Genomic DNA, 21,668 nt, shown 5'->3' with positions numbered 1-21,668 from the left:
AGCCCGCTGAGCTACAGCCCGACTCCCGTAAGTTCAGTCTTATAAGACTGAACTGTTGTTGTCCTAGCCCTACATTTTATGCCTTGAAATTAGACTAACCCATAAAAATAAGCCAGGAGCACCAGCAAGATATTTCACCTGAGAAGGTGTCTGATCTGACCCAGGCTTGAGCCTGGTCCTCACTGCCACTAGAGAAGTTTTGATATTGTGGAGTCTTTCCCCTTCACTCTCTGCCTCCTTGCTATCTGAAAAAAAAATTAACCCATAGTGGTGAAACCCAGTTAATGGCCAAAAAAAAAAAAAAGAAAAAGAAAGAAAGAAAAAAGAGAAGTGTGGATGGGCAAGAGTCCTCTAACATGTTTTAGATCCTCTCACAAAGCTCCTTCCCACATTTTCTGCTTCTGGTACCAATCCTGACAGGTGCCACTGCTGGGCTGGGCTGGGCTGGGCTGGGCTGGGCTGGGCTGGGCTAGTCTGTCAAGAAATAATTGTATGTGCCTGCCCAAATCTAAGGCTCAAGAGTCAAGTCTATTTCTTTAGCCATGTGAGAGACCTGGCCAGAAACATCAGCTTCACATGGAGCTGCTCGCCTTTGTTAGCCTTTCCATTAAGTGTTGGAGGAGTTGTTTTTTCTAGAGGACTTCACCCATTCTTAGAATGGACTTTATGCAAAATCATAATGATGTATTTCTCATGTATTTGAGGTGGGCAAATAGTAAAGCATCTCTTTTATCCTGCCTGGTGAAGTGGTTGGAGAAATGTACTGATTTCCATGCAGTCTGAAATCCCATCTTTGACAGCAGTTATCATTTCCCCCTTATCCTCTAGTACATATACTCTCTCCCTGCCAGGTGGATCACAGTCAATACTAAAATCTGTTCTCTTGCCAATAGTCAACAAAGTTTTAGTGGGTTTCTCAAGAGATATCTACAAGTCTTGCGAGTTGATAGGCTTGCCAGCAGACAGAGCAGGTTTGTTTGCACCGTGAGCCACCATTTCATGTGTAGTTGCTCTAGCTAGCTAAGGTAAACCATACCAGCTGATAACAGAGGCAGCACCTGTGCCATGCCCTACTACTCATCTCCTCCCTCCCCTGTCCCTTACCCAACACTTATTTCTCTAGCCTGGAGTGCAGAGCAGATGTGAGAGGAGGGCTATCTAGTTTCCAGAATCTTTGGGAGCATGGAATCTGTTTACATGTTTTACAGATTGGGCTCTAAGCCAGTATATCTGGTTACCAACTAGTCCTAAGGCACAATCCTGCCCAGCAACAGCATCACTAGCCCTTTCAATGCCATGGTTCCTCTCACTACCAAGAGAATAGAAAGGCAACTGTCTGTAGCCACTTAGCTTAAGCGATTGCCTAGAACTGGCCTTTCATGTGCTATTGAAGCCACTACTCCTTGCTCCTACCTGTTTTCCTCAATTTATACCATCTCCTTTGAGATATGCTCCTTGTCTTTCTTATTTCAGGTTCAGTTCAAAATGTCCAGGGCTGGGGAAATAGCTCACTTGAATAGTGTGCTGCTTTGTCATGCACAGCTCAGATTCAAGCAAGTTTGTCACCATGTTGAGAGAAGCTTCAGTGCTAGAGTCTCTTTCATTCTCTCTGCCTCTCTGCCTCAGTCTCTATCTCAAAAAAAAAAAAACTTATTTCATATATAGACTTATGACTCTTGCCAATCGCGACTCTTAAATCTTCATGCTGATGATACTACTGTCCTATGTAAGAGATTCCTGGGGCCGGCCTGTGGCCCACCCGGTTAAGCACACATAGTGCTAAGCACAAGGACCCACACAAGGATTCAGGGTCAAGGCCCTTGCTTCCCACCTGTGGGGGGATGCCCCAGCAATAACCTTGAAGGCAAAGAGAGAGATAGAGATTTCTTCCACTAATTTCTGTTTCATAAAACCTATATGGGTCGATTGGTTGGGGGGGGGGAGTTAAGTGCATGCATTACCATACACAAGGACCTGAGTTCAAGCCCCTGCTCCATACCTGTAGGGGGAAGCTTCACAAGTGGTAATGCAAGGCTGCAGATGTCTCTCTTTCTATCTCCTTCTCTATATTGCCCTCTCAATTTCTATCTGTCCTATCAAATAAAAATAAAGGAAAGAAGGAAAGAAAGGAAGAAAAAGAGAGGGAGGGAAGGGAGGAGAAGGAGGAAGGAAGGAAGGAAGGAAGGAAGAAAAGAAGGAAAGAAGGAAGGGAGGGAGGTAGGAAGGAAGGAAAAATGGCCACCAAGAGCGTCATACAGGCCCTGAGCTGTAGCAATAACCTTGGTGGCAAACAAAGCAAAAGAAAACTACAGGATGGACTAGTTTCTCAGATTTTTCAATGCAACTCTCAGACACTGAAGCTTCATCTTAGCAAACAAGTGCTGAAGGGAGTGGATATGATAGTGTCTTCAGGTTTCTCTACAGCTTCACAAACAGCTAAAGTACTTTTTAGTAAATGGCCCACAAGAGTTAGAGGATGTATCCTCCTCTCTAAGGAACCAACTGATACATTATGTATGAGCCCAGAGGTGCCAAGACTTCAAAACTGGCAAGCTTGCTCTTGAAACAAGAGGACTGCATTGGGCATCCCAGCCTTGGCCTTCAAATGTCCTCCAGATCCCATCCCAGATAGTATCTGACTAAGGTGTTAATACTCTCTTAAAGGAAATAGCAAAGAATTCATCTTGATCATGGATTATTATAAATTGTGAGTGCAGATCCTGAACTCAGACCACCTGAGTTCAAATCCAATTCTTCCTGACTTCTGTGGTATATTGGGAGATAATTTATCTATCTCAGTTTCTTCATAAGTGTAATGATTAATAGATACCTCAAAAAGCTATCATAAGTTTTAAATGAATTACATACAAAAAAGTGTTTAACTGTTAGCTCCTGTTATTGGGCTGAGAAAGAGTTGGATATTTGCATATTCAATTTCCAAGATATATAACACTGTTCATGTAAGAATGATAATGTAACTTTCTCAATATACTTACATAAATTGAAAAGTTGATAATGTTTTTCAGTTGAAGTAACATTCCTCAGGTATCCCAATGACTCACAACTGGAATTTTCTATAGTTCCCCATTCAGATGAGTGATTGTATAAATATCCTAATGACAACTTAAATTATCTTGAACCTAATATATGTCTCTATTCACAGTCTGCTGTCTCTATGTCACCTACAAATAGAAAACTCATAATATTTAAAATTTCAAATCAGATTACTAGGATTTATCTACTTGTAAGTTTGGGTTATTTGGAAGTTCTCTTCCATTTTTGCATGGTAGGTTCTCTGAAATACCATGGATATTCAGAAGTTGTTCATACTTTGCTATTTCCAACTTCACTGCCTTGCAGAATGGATATATTCATTGCAGAAGGAATAAATGTTACTATGACTAGGGAGGTAGTTCAGCTAGCTGAGTTCAGGACTTGCATATCTGAGGCTCTTGGTTTGATTCCATATGCCACAAGTACTAGCATAATGCTCTGTCTCCTCTCCCTCTCTCATGTGACTCTCATGAATCAAAACAAAAACTAAAGTTACTTAACTTTATTTTCCCTTTTGCTGTCAGAAAAAGGAAAGAAAACATTATTTTATTATGAAATCAGAGACAATAGCCTCTGGCCTGGTTGATGGTGCAGTAACTAACGCATTAGACTCTCAAGCATGAGGTCCTAAGTCTGAACTCAGGCATCACATGTGCCAGAGTAATAGTCTGGTTTGGTCTTCTCTCTCTCTCTCTCTGCATCTGTTAGAGAGAGAGAGAGAGAGATATCTAAAGTTCAAAAAACCCTTTCACCTATATCCCTATCATGGACCACCCTACTCCTACATTAATCTAAAATATGCTTCCCACACAGTGTAATAGGAGGCTATATACTCCAGGTAGAGGAACTCCTTAAGGAAATGATGTCTGCCATTATAGTCTCATTAGAGGAATCTGATAATTATAAGTTGATTGGAATAATTCTAGGTCCACATCCTTGGTCCCTCATTTTTTACTCTGGAGACTTCAACTCAGAATATCTTAAAACTTAGCATTTCTTTTTTTTTTTATCTTAATTTATTTATAAAAAGGAAACATTGACAAAAACCATAGGAAAGAGGGGTACAACTCCACACAATTCCCACCACCAGAACTCTGTATCCCATCCTCTCCCCCAATAGCTTTCCTATTCTTTAACCCTCTGAGAGTATGGACCCAAGGTCATTGTGGGATGCAGAAGGTGGAAGGTCTGGCTTCTGTAATTGCTTCCCCACTGAACATGGGCATTGACGGGTGGATCCTAGCTTGCCTCTCTCTTTCCCTAGTGGGGTGGGGTTCTGGGAAACTGGACAATGACCTTGGGTCCATACTCCCAGAGGGTTAAAGAATAGGAAAGCTATCAGGGGAGGAGATGGGATATGGAGTTCTGGTGGTGGAAACTGTGTGGAGTTGTACCCCTCTTATCCTATGGTTTTGTCAGTGTTTCCTTTTTTATAAATAATTTTAAAAAACTTAGCATTTATTTTCAGCCACCAAGTTACAGATGCTACCATGACGCCAACCTGACTTCCCTTCCCTGGGCAGACAACCTCACCAGTGCATCCTGGAACCCTACCTCCCCAGAGCCCTACCCCACTAGGGAAAGATAGAAACAGGAAACAGGCTGGGGGCATGGATCGACCTGTCATGTCCAGTAGAGAAGCAATTACAGAAGCCGGATGTTGTGCCTTCGGCATCGCCTAAAGATCTTTATCCATATTCCCAGAGGGATAAGGAATAGGAAAACTTCCAGTGGAGAGGAGGGGATATGGAGCTCTAGTGGTGGGAATTGTATGGAATTGTACCCCTCTTATACCACGATTTTGTCAATCATTATTAAATCGCTAATAATAAAAAAGAAAATAGTAGAGATTGTAACAAATGAAGTTTACTATCTTCAGCACTTTCTAAACATAAACATGATTCTGGTATAATTGCCTTAAACAATCAGTGAATAGTTTAATCAGGACCAGGACTGGGATGAGGCAAGTATGATCCTCATTTTGAGTGCAAAATTTAAGAGGATACCAGAAAATTTCAGTCATTAAGACAAATGATATCTTAATACAAAACTCTGACTTGAGATAATGTTGTTTCCCTTTTGTCTCAATCTTTGGATGGCTTGACAGAGTACTTATTTACAGTTTTTGGCATTTGTTCATAATGGACTGTTGTGCTGATTTTAATTTTTGGAAAAATGTTGCATTAAAGTATTATTTATCTTGGAAAAGACACTTAGCATTTAAAATTCCTGGAATGACTTCATAAAATTCCTTGTACCAAGACAATGAAAGAAAGACCTTTTGGTAGACAAGAGCAAAATACATCTGGTGGAAGGATGTTGGTTAGGAACAGGTAAGAAGGGACTTGCGGGAAATGACAACCCAAGTGTGTGCGTGTAATGATAAAATGGTGGTATTGGATTGTAAGGATTTATTTTAATGAGAATTTTTAAGCAAGTGCAAATATTTCTGAAAGTACCTGACTTTTGCTATATTACAGTTGAGTACACATAGACACATTTTGATTTAAAACTTAGGTCTGCTAAATGCCTTTAAGCCATTGGGTAATAGTTGCTCAACTTAAATACTTTTAATGGTTTGTAATACTTCCCACTTTGTCAGGAGTTTTACCAAGAGCAAACATGCAAGTAGGAGCAAGTTATGGAAAGGGCCACACCTACCTATAAAAGAAGCAACTCCTTCGTGCAGGGACAAAGCAAGCTTATCAGAGGAGACTGCACTAAGAGGCTTATTAGAATACCCGATGTGTAGTAACGACACCTGTCAGCTTTACTTTTCAGGTCCGTGTAAGAGAGGCACCTTTGGAATGTAAAAACATAGCCTAATACTAAGTCGAGAGAGAAGATAGTATTGTAGTTATCTTGAAAAAGTAAGTTCTTTGTACATCCCAGCAAGAACCTAATATTTTTTTAAACATTTTTTATTCCCTTTTGTTGCCCCTTTTTTTTTATTGTTGTAGTTATTGTTGTTATTGACGTCGTTGTTGTTGGATAGGAAAGAGAGAAATGGAGAGAGGAAGGGAAGACAGAGAGGGAGAAAGATAGACATCTGCAGACCTGCTTCATCACTTGTGAAGCGACTCCCCTGCAGGTGGGGAGCCGGGGGCTTGAACCCGGATCCTTACACCAGTCCTTGCGCTTTGCGCCATGTGCACTTAATCCGCTGCTCTACCACCCAGCTCCCCTAAGATTTTTTTTTTTTAATCAGCAATTGTTAAAGATTGCTGGTACTCAGAAAGTGAAGAGTATCCTAGGTGGTTTTTTAAAAATTATTTTATTGTGCATATCGCACCAAAGTAAAAGACTCTAGGGTGGGTTGATGGGGAGAATACAGGTCCATGAAGGATGATAAATGACATAGTGGGGGTTGTATTGTTAAATGGAAAACTGGGGAATGTTATGCATGTACAAACTATTGTATTTACTATTGAATGTAAAACATTAATTCCCCAATAAAGAAATAAATTTAAAAATTATTTTATTGTAGGGTTAATGGTTTACAGTATAGTTGTTAACGCAGGTGCACAATATTCCCCATCTTCCCAGGATAGGTGTATGCAAAACACTCTTACCCCCAACTTAGGAATTTTTTTTACCATCAAGTATCAGGATCCACCACCACCACTCCACCCACCCCCTGAGTCCCCTCCATGTCTACTTTCTTCAAATGACCTAGTTTTGAGGATGATACATAAAGAGTGATATTTGCTCTTCTGGAAGATAGATACATAATTAAAAGAAATCAACTACTCAACATTAAGGAATTTCCACTTTAATTGAGACACTGCAAAAACAGTTATCTGAAATTACTTTTTTTAGTAGGCTTCATTTGAAATGATTCAACATGTACTGAGTGCCTAGCATATAGGCATTGTTCTAAACAGTGGAAATACAGCTGTGAACACTGTTTTCACATACTTCACATTCTAGTGGGTAGAGAATAGGCAATACACAATAGGAAGAAATATGTGATGAGGGAGATGAAGCTAGCTAAGAGGATGGGAAATAATGGAGATGCAACCCTGTGAGCATAATAATAATGAAAATAGTGAATTTAGGAGGTACTATTTGAACTGAGATTTGAATGAAGACAGTCACTGGTAGTAAAAGACTTTACCTTAGAGAACTGTAAGTGCATTCTAAAAATAGAAAAGTAGAAATATGTTTGATATTTTCAAAGAAATCTGGAAGGTCTGTGTGGCTGAATGATAAAAGGGGTGTTGGGGGGCACAGTCTACATTTATTCTGTGATCTGAAACTGGCCCCCACAAGCAGAGGGCAAGGAGACATCAAAGAGACAGGATAGTAAAAACTGGTAAAAATTTTCATGAATAAAGGAGTTTTCATGGCCTTGTCTTCAGCAAGTATTATGACTAATAATTTTGGATGGGGGAGACATAACAGTTATACAAAAAGACTTGTGTGCTTGTGGCTCCAAAGTACCAGGTAAAATTCCCCACACTACTATAAGCCAGAAATGGGCAGTGGTCTGGTGAAAAAAATAAAAACAAAAACAAAACCCAGTAACTGGGGAGCCAGGTGGTGGCGGCACACCTGGTAAAGGGCACAGAGTACCATGCGCACAGGGACCTAAGCTGGAGGTCCTGCTTCCTCCTGCATGGGCGAAGCTTCATAAATGGTAAAGCAGGTAGGTCTGCAGGTATCTATTATTCTCTCTCCCTATCTCCCTCTCCTCTCTCAACTTCTCTGCCCTATTGAATAAAATAGAAAGAACCCCCCCCCCCCAATAATTGTTTAAGTCCCTCCTCCAGTTCTCTCTGTCCCCTGCCGAATCTGTTTTATAACTATATGCAGTCATACATGCAACCCGGATGGGGTCGGCAACACACTACACATTAAAAGTTATATCCTTAGAAACACTTCTGGGAACTTAAAAATTGCAGAGAGAGGGCTGTGAAGACCCCTATCATCCCATGGACAAGTCTATAATGTATATTCGCAGGGGAGGGAGATGAACTGCCTCCAACTATTCCAGGGTGCAGCTCTCGATTCAGTTAGTTGGACATGTTCTTTTGAATGCCTTCCCCAATGATGGAAGTGTGAAAATCATGAGACATTTAACAGAAATTGCCAAGTATCCAATCTTATAGGCCAAGGAAAATACTATGAACTTGATGTATATTGGGAAAGAAGTAGATTATTCTTTGCAGTGGGAATAATCTTATTGATTTATGCAAAGTATCATCTGACTGCTGTGTGCATCAGAGATTGTAAATTGCAAAGTGAGACAGTACATTAAGAGAGTACTACAGTAATCTAGACAAGACAAGATAGCAACTTCAAGTTGAGCATACAGTGAAGGAGACAAAGTATTCCACTGACCTGGGAGGTGGCACAGTGGATAAAGTGTTAAGACTTTCAAGCATAAGGTCCTGAGTTCAATTCCTGGTATCTGCATGTGCCAGAGAAGCTCCAGCTCTCTCTCCCTCTCCACCATACATTAATTAATAACAAATCTTAAAAAGACAGAAAAGTAGTCAAGTATATTTTGATTACAGAGTGAACATGACCTAGTGGTCAGATTAAGATCAAGCACCACATTCATGGTATAGTTAGAATCTACTACCAAAACTCATTTTCAGTTCATTGCTCCACATTACACCAACCTGTCTTTGCTCCATACTCAAGGAATATATTTGAAATGTCTTAATTATATAAGTGTAGGCAAGCAAAAATCTACCATCTCCAAACATGTATTAGGCAAAAAGTTCATTTAAAGGGAGGAGCATGTAGGGCAGAATGGAGATGAACTTGAACAGGTATTTACTTGTAAACATCTCCCTTAAGGGTTTCTCCCAGGGAAGAGTTATGGAATCGATGACATCTAAATTAGCAAGCTTTGCTTTATCATGCCATTTCAAGATATGGAAGGGAGGATAATCTTCCTAAACGGCCTTTTCCTTCCCCCAAAGTTCTCTCTGCATTAGCTAAACTATTAAAAGATGGCATCTAAGATGAACTTGTTGAGTCACTTAGCTTTGGTGGGTCTCTCTCATGTGTACAGAGGATAGCCATGTCATTAATAAATTTCTACCTTTTTTTTTTTTAATCAACATTCTCTGTGCTTATCTGACTATCCAACCTCTGAAGAATGGGTTCCTTTGCATCACGACACAAGTGAAAAATGCCATATGTAAAGTTGTCATGTTAAATTCAATACTCTGAAAACTACTTAAATATAATTATATTTAGATTTTCATTCTATTAATAATACCTACTATTTAACAATTACGTTAACAAACAAACTTTGACTAAATTTTCTTTTTTTTAATATTTATTTATTTATTCCCTTTTGTTGCCCTTTTTATTGTTGTATTTATTGTTGTTGTTATTGATGTCATTGTTGGATAGGACAGAGAAAATGGAGAGAGGAGGGGAAGACAGAGAGGGGGAGAGAAAGAGACATCTGCAGACCTGCTTCACCGCTTGTGAAGCAACTCCCCTGCAGGTGGGGTAGCTGGAGGCTTGAACTGGGATCCTTACGCAGGTCTTTGCGTTTTGCGCCACCTGCACTACCACTCAACTCCCTTGACTAAGTTTTCATAGGAAGCTGAAAATACTCAGTTTTTGTTCTCTTTTTTTTTTTAAAATGTATTTTACTTATTATTGGATAGAGACAGAGAGAAATTGAGAGGGAGAGATAGAGAGGGAAAGAGACAGAGAGACCCCTGCAGCCCTGCTTTACTACTTATGAAGCTTTCCCTCTGCAGGTGGGGTCCAGGGGCTTGAACCTAGGTCCTTGCACACTGTAATATGTGTGCTTAACCAGATGTGCTACCGCCTGACCCCCAGTTTTTGTTTTCTATAGAAAAAAATCAGTCCAGTTTTTAATCCAGAAATTGCATTCTCCTTATGTTTCAATAAACCAAATGATGAATGTGCACAGTGTCCAATGTGTACTGGACATGCGAAATAAAAAATAGTCACTTCAGTCAAGTATACAGATGAAAAGTGCTTCTTGGGAAATGTGGCACATTTTTTAGAAAGTGCAAACATCTGTTGAAACTATCCATCAGGATAGAGTAAATACAACAACTACATCTTTCTAGGGTTTTCAGGAAACGGTTTGCTGGATGGGTGAACATAGGTTAGGTTAGGGTGGCACAAAATAAATAAATAAACAATGAAAAAAGAAAAAACTCAGAGGAGCTGGGCAGTGGCACACCTGGTACAGTGTACAAATTAAGTGTTGTGGGCGGGGTAGATAGCATAGTTATGCAAAGAGACTCTCATGCCTGACGGTCCAAAGTCCCAGGTTCAATCCCCGCACCACCATAAACCAAAAGCAAATTACAGTATGCAAGGACCCAGGTTCAAGCCCCCAGTCCTCACCTGTGGGGGGAAGTTTCCAGAGCAGTAAAGTAGTGCTCCAGGTGTCTATCTCCCCTTTCCCTCCTCCCCAAAATTTTCTGTCTGTGTTCAAAATAAGTTTTTTTAAAATAATTTTTAAAAGCTCAGAGAGGAAGAGATTCCACAGCACCATTTCACTATCCATGAAACCTTCCATTCGATGTAATGGGCTCAAACCCAGGACCTCATTATCATGAAGAGAGAGAGAGAAGAGGGAAACAGAGAATCACTCTAGCATATGCAGTGGCAGATATTGAACTCCAGATCTCATGCTTTTAAGATTAAAAAAGCTCTCATCACTCTTTTTATTTATTTTCTAAGTACTAAGCTATCTCCTGGGCCCCATGCGTCAGAAGAGGCATCAGACTCAGTAGGGAAGAGGTTCTGGGTAAGGAAAATGTGCAGCATAGAAAGGTGAGAGGGCAACAAGGGCAATAATAACCGCAACGAGGCTGCAACAACTAGGGCAACAAAAAGGGGGAAAAATGGCCTCCAGGAGCGGTGGATTCATGGTGCAGGCACCGAGCCCAGCAATAACCCTGGAGGAAAAAAAAAAAGGAATAAACAAATAAATATTAAAAAAAAAAGAAAGGTGAGAGGGTAAAGGCAAGTAAACCATGATAGCCTAGGTATAGGAGTCCACCCCCAGGTATAATAGGAGTGGATCATTATTAGCTAAGGGTGAAGGCAATTAGAGGAAAGCTGCAAACACAAGCTGATTAATTCACAATTGACATTTGAAGAACAGTGAATATGATCAAAACATAGTTAAATGGTTCTTGTTTTGTTTTGCTGCCAATAATACACATTATAAATAGGTGCCACTGAAGGCAGATTTTTTACATTCATACATCTCTCAGCACTAATCAACAAATGTCAACATGCTTATTAAGTACATTTAATTTTTTTTTCTATTTTGTCATGGGTGCTTCACTGTACAGAGCTGAAGTTTGTTTTTGATAGGCAGACAGTGGCGTCAGAGGTGGTGCTGTGTTAAAACACTGAACTTTCCCGTAAGTTGCTGAGTTTGATTGCCAGAGTGATGCTCTGGCTCTCTCTAAAATAAATAAATAAATAAATATTTCAAGAGGGAGAAAGAAACAGGTGGAAAAAGGGAAAGCATAGCAGCTAAACTTCCTTCAGTGCCATGGGGGATAGGCTCCAACCTGGGTTGTGCGCATGACAAAGTAGATGCACTACTCAGGTGAACTACATTGTCAGCCCCACACCGAGCTTTTAATATACAACTTCTGTAATTCATCAAGACCCTACGAAAAGGCTTTTCCACCCCTCAAACGAAACAGTTCAAAGAGCGGATTATGTATCAGCTAGTGAATGGACAAGGGTGAGGAGAGAGAAGTGGTCTTCTACACACTCCTCTCTCCTACTAGTGTGCAGTGTACTTTAAGTTGGGAAAACTGTTAATCAATGCAATAATGGTTTTTAAATGCTTAGCTCAATGTCTATCCATGGTAAACTCCCAACAACTTATGGTTATTATATTGACCTTAGACCTAGTTTATTCATGTGGGATTTTTGTCTTCTCACCTTCAGGTATAGAAAAGGGTCATAGAGGGTCCCTGAAACTCTTGCCTGCACCGAAAACCTATTTCAAGTTGGCACTGCAGGGCTGGGGAAATAGCCTAATATTCAAAAAGATTTTCATGCTTGAGACACCAAAGGCCCCAGGTTCAATCCTCAGCACTACCATAAGCTAGAGATAAGCAGTGCTCTAGTTAAAAATAATAATAATCAAGTAGGCATCACAGAAAAATACTTGCTGAACAAACAGACGAAATGTTCTGTTTCTCCATGAGCCTCCCACCCGGCAAACAGCTGGGAGACAGGACAGGCTAGGCCTACAGGTCCCACACGCCAGTGTTTGTGGGTGGAGATCACGCTACACGCCCCTCTTCCAAGACCAATAGGAAGGGCAAAGAGACCGTCTCCATCAGAGATCACAGCCACACCCAAAGCCAAGTCCACACTCCACTCCAGCCCCGCCAGCGACCGGAATCTCTTCCGCGCCGCCAGGACAACGTCTTCACCTCCGTTGCGTGGTGGGCACGCCCCTTCCGGCGTAAGCCCCGCCCCTCCCCGCCGCGAGCTCGGCGCCGGATCCTGTCTGTGCGGGTCGGCAGCCGAGTCCACCCCCGACGCTCTGAGGTCACCGACGGGGCCGGGCTGCGGGGGCGGAGGGACGGAGGGAAGATGGCGGCCGAGGCCGGATATTGGCGCCGCCTCCCGCAATCCTGGAGCCGACGCAGATGAGGCGGCTCGGCTGGGCCAGAGGCGCTTTGGAAGCGGAGCAGGGGTGGACCCTGGTGGTGGGGCCTGGCCCTGCTATATGCCGGCGCCTCGGCTAGAGTGAGCAGCAACGGCGGCGGCGGCGGCGGCGGCGACGCCTCTTTCCCGGTCGCTGGGAGTCCGAGTGGGTAGCTGGCGGCGGAGGCGGCGGAGGGGTCGGGATGGAGGACATTAACTCCAACGTGAACGCGGACCAGGAGGTGCGGAAGCTGCAGGAGCTGGTGAAGAAGCTGGAGAAGCAGAATGAACAGCTGAGGAGCCGCTCCGGGGCCGTGCAGGGCGCCGGCTCCCTCGGGCCCGGCAGCCCGGTTCGGCTCGGCTCGTCCACTCCGTCCTCCGGCGCGGCGTCTCCCCGGGGCTTCCCCTTGGGCCTCAGCGCCAAGTCGGGCAGCGGCACCGGGTCGGGCCCGAGGCGGACGAGTGGCGAGGAGCTGCGGGACGCGACCTCCTTGCTGGCCGCGGGCGAGGGCGGCTTGCTGGACGAGGTGGAGCCGCTTCGGCCCGACGAGCTGGAGCGCCTGTCAGGCTGGGAGGAGGAGGAGGAGAGCTGGTGAGCGCCGGGCGCGGGCCGCGGCTGGGCGGGGACGGGCCCCGGGGGGCGGGGAGCGTCTTCCGAGGGTCCCTCCGGGAGGACACCTCGCTTTGTGTCCCTGGGGTTTCGTGTCTCCGACGGGCTCTCCTGCTTTTCCTGCGTCGACTAAACTGCTGGCGTCGGGGGTTCGGGGCGTGCGAGAGCAACTGGGGTTGCAGCCAGAGCTCCGGGGTGGGGGGTGGACCCCCTTGACTTAGACCCGGTGGGGGGCTGTGGGTTGGCACAACCTGGAAAAGGCTGCTCGCCGCGGGCAGGAGTCCAAGGCGGAAAAGTGCTTTGTAGCTGAGACTCCTGCTTTGTGTGAGATACTGGCTTTCGGAAAGATGATGTGGCCTGGTGATTTTGGACATCGGGGGTGGGAGGGTCGCTTGATGAGATCTCCTGGGGTGCCCGGAGCAGACCGGACTGGTGTCTGTGCAGCGATCCGTGTTTTGATCCAGGGTGACAGGGGTACGTTTCTGGAAGCGTCGGTGGAACCATGTGAATCAGCACTCCCCCTTGGAGTCGAGGGGGGAAAGCTGGCTTTGTGTGAAGAGGGCAGAGGATGCTGCTGCTTTGTGTGAAAGAGTCAAGGGTGGAACAAGAAAGAGCCCTGTCTCGTCTTTTTTTTTTTTTTTTTAACAGAGCACTGCTCAGCTCTGGCTTATGGCGGTGGGTGTGGGGGATAGAACCTGGGACTTGAGAGCCTCAGGCATGAAAGTCTCTTTGCATAACCATTATGCTATACCCCACCTTTTTTTTTTTTTTTTTAAACAGGAGTGGATGCTGATAGGTTTTTTTGTTTGTTTTTTATTTTGCAACTGTGAAGCGGCAGTTGTCACACCCATCTTTCATTCCCATGTCATCCTGGGGCAGAGTAAAAGTGACACTATTTAAAAAGTAGAACCTAAGCTGTATTGTCATAATCCACTTCGGGATGGAATTGTGACCCGCAGGGTAATAACACTTCCATAAATAGAAAGGACACGTGAGCCGGTTTCCCTCATCTTTGATTACAACTGCATGAACCTGTCTATGGGAGCTCAGTTCCTGTAATTTACAAACCCTTTTGAAACTTAAAATTAAATTTTTTTTTTTTTTTAGTTAAAATGTTTCTACTTTTTTGAAATGGAAACTTGTAGCTTAGTGAAATAGAAATCCTTCATGCACTCTTGCTATTGTAGGGCTGCAATTTTACAGTGTTCGGAGGTAGTGAATAAGAGCTTTGCTGGGATTCATGCCTGGGCCCTGCCACTTACTAGCTCTGTGACCTTGGCTGTGTTACTCCCAACCTCACTTTTCTGCCTCTACTTGATGGTACTCTGAGCCTCACTTTCTTCCTGTTTCTTCCTCTACTGGATGGAGAAAATGATAGTTCTTACCCATACAGAGTTCTGAAGATTAAAGGAGATAACTCATGTATATTTTTAGCAGTACGTCTGGCATTTTATAATATTTTTTTTAAAATATTTATTTATTTCCCTTTTTTTGTTGCCCTTGTTTAACATTGTTGTAGTTATTGCTGTTGTTGTTGTTGGATAGGACAGAGAGAAATGGAGTGAGGAGGGGAAGACGGGGAGAGAAAGAGAGACACCTGCAGACCTGCTTCACCACCTGTGAAGCGACTCCCCTGCAGGTGGGGAGCCGGGGGGCTCGAACCGGGATCCTTATGCTGGTCCTTGCGCTTTGCACCACCTGCTCTTAACCCGCTGCGCTACCGCCCGACTCCCGCATTTTATAATCTTTACAAAACTAACTGCTATTACTCTTAATCCAAGTTATTTAAATCAAGACATATTTAGCAAACTCTTCTAGCATCCTTTTTCACTGAAGAAGTCATGTTGCCAAGTTGTGTGTAGTTAATTCAAAAGCTTACAGTGAAAAAAGTGAAAGGAACAAAATGTACTGAGAATGCCCAGAAATTGGGGAGAAAATAATAGTCCAGAGTGTTTGGGGCAGACTTTAAGGAGACATGACTTAGGAGCCCAGGGTGGGGAAGAGTGGAAAGGACGTCTAATGTTCTTAGCTGCTAGAGACAATATTTGTAACTCCCAATTAGAAAGGTTTGAAAACAGAGGCACTCTTGAATATATGATGTCAAGCCTATATTTTACTGCTAAGTAACACCAAATATTATTAGAACTTTGATGGTTGTTAACAGTTTTTACTATTAGTGTGAAATTGCATCCTCCCAAAGGAATCGAGATAGGAACATATTTTAAAAGAACCCAGAATCATCTAAAAGCCCCATGCCTTTTCCAAGTGAAGAAGCTAATAATGCTCTTACTAATGAAGACTGGATGGCCCAGGAGGTGTTGCAGAAAGTAAAATTCAGTCTCTAGCATCACATATGCCAGAGTAATGCTCTGGTGTTCTCTCTCTCTCCCTCTCCCTCTCCCTCCCTCCCTCCCTCTCCTTCTCTCTCTCATTCTCTTGTAAATCAAATTTAAAAAATCTTTAAAGAGAGAGAAGTGGTTGCATTTTAGTCTGTTTTATATGGTGTATTATAAACACATTAACTATGTGAAGAACTAATAGTCTTGCTACATTGATTTCTGGGTGTAGAGTTTGTTAAGGTAAAACAAGTCTTTGGACTTGATGGTTCCTGCTTACCATTTTGATCCTCTTTTCATTCCTTTATTATAGATAGCCTATGGCACTTCTGGAAAGATTTGTCTGAGTGGAGAGTTTGATAGGTTATTTAAAATGCTTTGGGGTATGTGTTTTGAGTAAGTTGGAAGGAGTGGTTATTTGTGGTAGGGAGATGGAAGGTTGACTGAATCTAGAATTCTTTTTTAGCAAGCTAAAATTCTAGACTAATATAGACTTGTATCTTTTTCATCTTGAGGAGTAGTGTTTTCTCCACAAGATGCTAGTCCTCAGTGTAAACAAATATTACCTTAAAAAAATAGTGGTAGACCTGGTTGAGTGCATATGTGACAATGTGCACGGACCGGGTTTCAGGCCCCTGGTCTCCACCAGCAGGAGGAGAGCTTCAGGAGTGGTGAAGTAGGGCTTCAGGTGTCTTTCTGTCTTTCTCCCTATCACTGCCTTCCCCCCATGTCTGGCTGTCTCTATTCCAGTAAAGATAATTAAAAAAAAATAATGGTGAGCCTGTGGTTAAGTAAATGTGGAGGTAATGGGGTTCAACAGACATGAACAGGACATTTATTTAGTGCTGTGTTTTTTGTTTTGAATGCCTTAATGTGTGTTGATTAGTCAATTATAGTGCAGTGGTGTGTATTCTAAACTTATTTGAACTGTCAAGAACTTAGTCTCTAGATAACTTTAAAGACTGCTTTAAAAAAGCAACTTAACATTTTCCCTTTTTGACTCAAATTCATGATAAATGCTTTTTATTTCACAGTGTAGTAAGCACATGTATGAGTAATTGGAAGAAAAGTTTCACAAAGTTACAGTTACTTTTAGTACATGTGAAATGTTCTAATATTTTCTATCCTGTTATGTTTCAGTAGGAAATAAATGCTGGCTACAGCCTACTAAGCTGATTTTTGTGACCCATTAATGAGTTGTAAATCTCAATTTGAAAAACAGTTCTAGAATAACTCAGAAAAGTCTAGGAAATGAACTAACATCACAGTGTCAGGATATGTTAAATATCCTTTTTGGTATTAATGTTCTTAGGTTAATTTTTTTTCTTAAGTTTTTCTTTGTTAAGATCTATTTCACATAACAAAATTTGCCCTTTTATAGCATGAAATTCACTGGTTCTTAGTATATTCATAAAGTTGTGTGGCTATTACTGTTGTCTAATTCCAGAATTCATTATCCTCAAAAGAAACTCCAGCCCTTTCTTTATCAGTGACTTCCCATTTCCTCCTCAGCCTCCCTTCTGTGTGTATAGATTTCCCTACTCTAGTCATTCATTTAACTGAAATAATGTGTGGCTTTTTGTGTGTGTCTTTTTTCATTTGCATATTTTCAGGGTTCACACGTTGTAACATATATCAAACATCCTTTTTATTGCTTTTATCTCTGAAGAATACTACTGAATTGTGCATATTCTCTTCTCTTTCAATCTCTTGCCCTCTATCAAAACAGAAAGAAAACAGGCGGGGTGGGGGTGGGGGTGGGGGGCAGTGGGAGCAGTAGAGTTGTATAGACAATGGTCCTAGCAATAACACTTGTGAGGGAATTTTTTTTTCATTTGAGATTAGATATAATAAATTCTACATATCCTACTAAATCCATTTGTTTTAAATCAGTTTTTCTTTTAAAGATAGCTTAAACTCAGACCAACTTTATCACAAAAAGTTTAGCAGTGAACTTAAATTTAGTTTGGTATGTGATTTTTATTCTTACTGTGTTTTCATTCACAGCTCTTCACTTCTGAATGACTATTACATGACCTGTTTGTTGTATGCTTGCCTGTGGTTAGAGGAATGCCTATAATTTAACATGATAAGTCTAAATTAATAAAACAACTTAATTTGTCTTATTATCACCACTAATCTGAATAGTTGGGTATTCATTCAGTGATTAACATTCTGTTTTTTTCTTGTAACAAGAAATGTTGCCTTATAGCAGTGTAGTTCACATGTCTTTTAACATATGCTTTAAGCTACATATCTAGCTATGTGTGTTACTCCCTTAGCAGTGGTTTTCCAGTGATAACTAACATGGCTTTAAACTTTTAGAAACAAGAACTTTCAATTCCTATATGTGAGCACTGAGTGACATGATAATTAATGCAAGTTCTTGTTTTCTTAAAAATGGGCCCTGATAGATTGATGGGGTAAACAGGTTAATTGTATTTATATACTTTCTTCAAGTTAGTGAGCTACTCTTTGCCCTAATTCAGCTTCTTAGTGTTATTCTCAACTTTTGACACCATCCTCCCAGACAATAATTATAGTCTACCTGCACATTAGCTATCCACTTAATCAAAAACTACTAAAGTCATGGGCCCCCATAGGAACATACCTAAAATAGACTTCTAGCTTCTTTCCACCCAAGGATCTCTATTCTCATCTGCTCTGTTCATAGCTTTTGTTTCCTGTTCATTAAACATTTTGTCCTACTTTTTATCTTACTGCTTTTCAGCCACCAAGTTACAGTTGCTATTATGACTCCATCCTGACCTCTCTGGATAGACAACCTCACCAGTGTGTCCTGGAACCTCACCTCTCCAGAGCCCTACCCCACTAGGGAAATAGAGAAACGGGCTAGGAGTATGGACCGGCCATACTCCCAGCCAATGCCAATGTTCAGTGGAGAAGCAATTACAGAAGCCAGACCTCCCACCTTCTGCACCCCAAGGAGAATTTTGGGGGAGAAGTGATAGGGGAGAAAATGACCAGAGGGCTCTGAACTTCAATCCCATCAGCACCCAAAGAGAGAAGGAGGAAAAAAAGGACACTTGGAAGTAGCAATAGGAGTAGGTGTGAAGGCAGGGCCATAGGGGGGGAAAAAGGGTAGGTATATATAGATACAGAAATACTAATCAACACATTTATGTGACCTTGTGACAATTGCTGCAGTTTCCAATAGAGGGAATGATGACAGGGAACTCTGGTGGAATATGAGATAACCCCTATTATAATTTTTTAAATCAGTATTAAATCACTAAAAAAGAAAAGGAAAAAAGTGGAATTCCTTTTTAAAAAAAAATATTTTTTTTATCTGATAGAGATGGAGAGAAATTGAGAGGCAAGTGGGAGGTCGAGAGGGAGAGACAGAGAGACACCTGCAGCCCAGATTCACCACTCATGAAGCTTTCCCCCTGCGGGTGGGGACCGGGGGCTCAAACCTGGGTACTCGTGCACTGTGATTCATGCACGTAACCAGGTGCGCCACCACTCAGAAGTGGAATTTCTACCAAGAGTAGCCACATGGTTGGTAGAATATATTTTAGTCATTATTTAAAAATCAAAACCAGGAGTTGGGCAGTAGTGCAGCGGGTTAAGCACAGGTGGTGCAAAGTGCAAGGACTGGTGAAAGGATCCCAGTTTGAGCCCCCGGCTCCCCACCTTCAGGGGAGTCGCTTCACAAGCGGTGAAGCAGGTCTGCAGGTGTCTATCTTTCTCTCCCCTTCTCTGTCTTCCCCTCCTCTCTGCATTTCTCTCTATCCTATCCAACAATGATATCAGTAACAACAACAAGAAGAACTACAACAATAAAACAAGGACAACAAAAGGGAATAAATAAATATAAAAAACAAAACCAAACACCCACACAGCACTGGAACTTCTCCAATGCAGTGTGGGGTGGGCTTGATCCTAGATCAAGCACATAATACAACAGTACACTAGCCAAGTGAGCTATTTTGCTGGCCCTCTGAATTTTCTATGGTCTGCCCTTAAAAAGTATCCTTCAAATAGTTAACTGTAGCCTATGTTCAAGTCTGGACCTCATCACAGTGGAGAGTTTCTTTGGTCCTTTAGTTTCATTCCCTGTCTTTCTTACTATTCTCGATCTAAAAAATGTCAGCCTAGGGCAGGGGAAATAGCATAATGGTTATGCAAACAGACTCTCATGCCTGAAGTTCCAGGTTCAGTCCCCCGCACCACCATAAGCGAAAGCTGAACATTGCTCTGGTGTTTCTTTTCTCTCTGCATCTCTCTCAAAAATTAAATAAAATTATAAAAATTAAAATGTCAGCCTGAAGCAGTAAGATTACATTTAAAAAAAAAATCCTTTGAGGGTGGGGTAGGGTAGTATAATGCAAAGAGACTCTCATGCCTGAGCCTTCAGAGTTCCAGATTTAATCTCTTAGCACCACCATAAACTAGACCTGAGCAGTGTGCTCTGGTCAGACAAACAAAAAAGTAGTTCTTTGGTGAGATGTGTTACAAAAATGTAAAAAATTGAGTTAGATTACTTATGGGTTCTTTAAAACTATTTCTGTGCTTAAAATAGTGCAATTTATTCAGGAGCCCAAGGTAACTTGAAGATAAAGTGCTGGAAAAATCACTAGCAGTAAAAGTATCATGGATGTTTTTATAAACTGTAGGCCCATTTCTATGAATCTCCTCTCAAAAGCCAGTTTTTCTCTTAGTGGTTGGTTTAAATTCCAAAAGCTTAAAATTCAATATATCTACTGAATAAAAATTGGTTTAGTGGAGGTACATTTGGTAGAGCAGACATATTAGAATGTACAAGGATGCAGGTTCAAGCCCCTGATTTCCAAATGTAGGGGGAAAGGTTGATGATTGGTGAAGCAGTATTGTTTGTCTCTCTCGACCTCTACCTTTTCCTCCCCTCTCAATTTCTGCCTGTCTCGATCTAGTAAATAAATTATTTATTGTAAATGAGCTAGCAAGATACTTAAAAGTTCTCAGCATTGTAACTCCGATTTTTTTTTCTGGATTTACTTGATATTGCCAGAAATTTTCCTGAACGTTCATGCTGCTAGGACCTTTTTTCCTGTCTTTTGTATAGTTCTTATAAATTTTTCACTTGGTTTACTTCCTCTTCAGTATTATTTGGCTGTTCATTTATCCTTTTCAGAGTATATGTAACATGACAACCTTGTTCTGTCTATTCTACATTGTGAAAGTTTAAGCAGAGGGACAATATTATATTCATCTTTATTTCAGAGCAGCCTCATATTGTCTTGTGTGGTAAGAGTTTAGTTACATTAAATTAAACTGAATCATTCTGTCTTTTAATGCTGTTTAGGTTGGATTGAGGTAAAACTGTAAAAATAGTGACACAGAATTTCTTGCATGATTTACATGTTGTATGTGCTTTATAGAAGAGGAATCTTACATATACCCTGCATAGTGCTTCAGTCTACTATCCCATAATGAATATAAGAAAAAAAAAATACTGTGTAGGCGCTGTGCCTGATGTTTATAAAAAATAAAACTGGACTGGCAAAGTGACTCATGTGCATAATACTACAGTTTTACCAGGCATATAACCCAGGTTCAAGCCTGACCCTCACTTTTTTTTTTTTTTTTTTTTTGCCTCTGCCTCAGTGTTGTTATTGCTAGAGCTCGGTGCACAAATCCACTGCTGCTGCAGGCCATTTTCCCCATTTTGTTGCCATTGCTGTTATTGCTGTTGTTGTTGGGCAAGACAGAAATTGAGAGAGGAAGGGGAGAGTAAAATAGACTACCTGCAGACATGCTTCACCACTTGTGAAATGACACCCCTGCAGGTGGGGAGCCAGGGGCTGGAACCAGGATCCTTGCGCTAGTCCTTGGGCTTTGCACCGTGTGCACTTAACCTGCTGCGTTAAAGCCAGGTTACCTACCCCCCCCCCCATTTCTTTAGAGGAATCTTAGCTGCTGTTGTCAATTAATTGGTTTGTCTGCCTTTCTATCTGAAGAAGTCTGTCCTGAACTGTGAAGCCTAGGCAATGACAAATCAACAATAATAAAAAAAATAACTTCATTGG

General features: G+C 41.7%; 1 protein-coding gene across 3 annotated transcripts in view; it reads left to right on the top strand.

Annotated features, from left to right (window-relative positions):
- The first annotated feature begins 12,519 nt into the window (after positions 1-12,519).
- Positions 12,520-21,668, top strand: part of SLAIN2 (SLAIN motif family member 2) — a 70,039-nt gene continuing 60,890 nt past the window's right edge. The window contains exon 1 of one of the 3 annotated variants that reach the window (XM_007539689.2): positions 12,520-13,282. In XM_007539689.2, coding sequence (XP_007539751.1) covers positions 12,894-13,282 — 389 coding nt within the window. In that variant the 5' untranslated portion in view covers positions 12,520-12,893. The remainder of the gene's footprint in view (positions 13,283-21,668) is intronic. The other 2 variants (XM_060188076.1, XM_016184906.2) reach the window with 2 other exon arrangements.

This window comes from Erinaceus europaeus, chromosome 3, assembly GCF_950295315.1.
Source record: "Erinaceus europaeus chromosome 3, mEriEur2.1, whole genome shotgun sequence".
NCBI classification, from domain to species: Eukaryota; Metazoa; Chordata; class Mammalia; order Eulipotyphla; family Erinaceidae; genus Erinaceus; species Erinaceus europaeus.
This window is presented reverse-complemented; position numbering and strand designations above follow the sequence as displayed.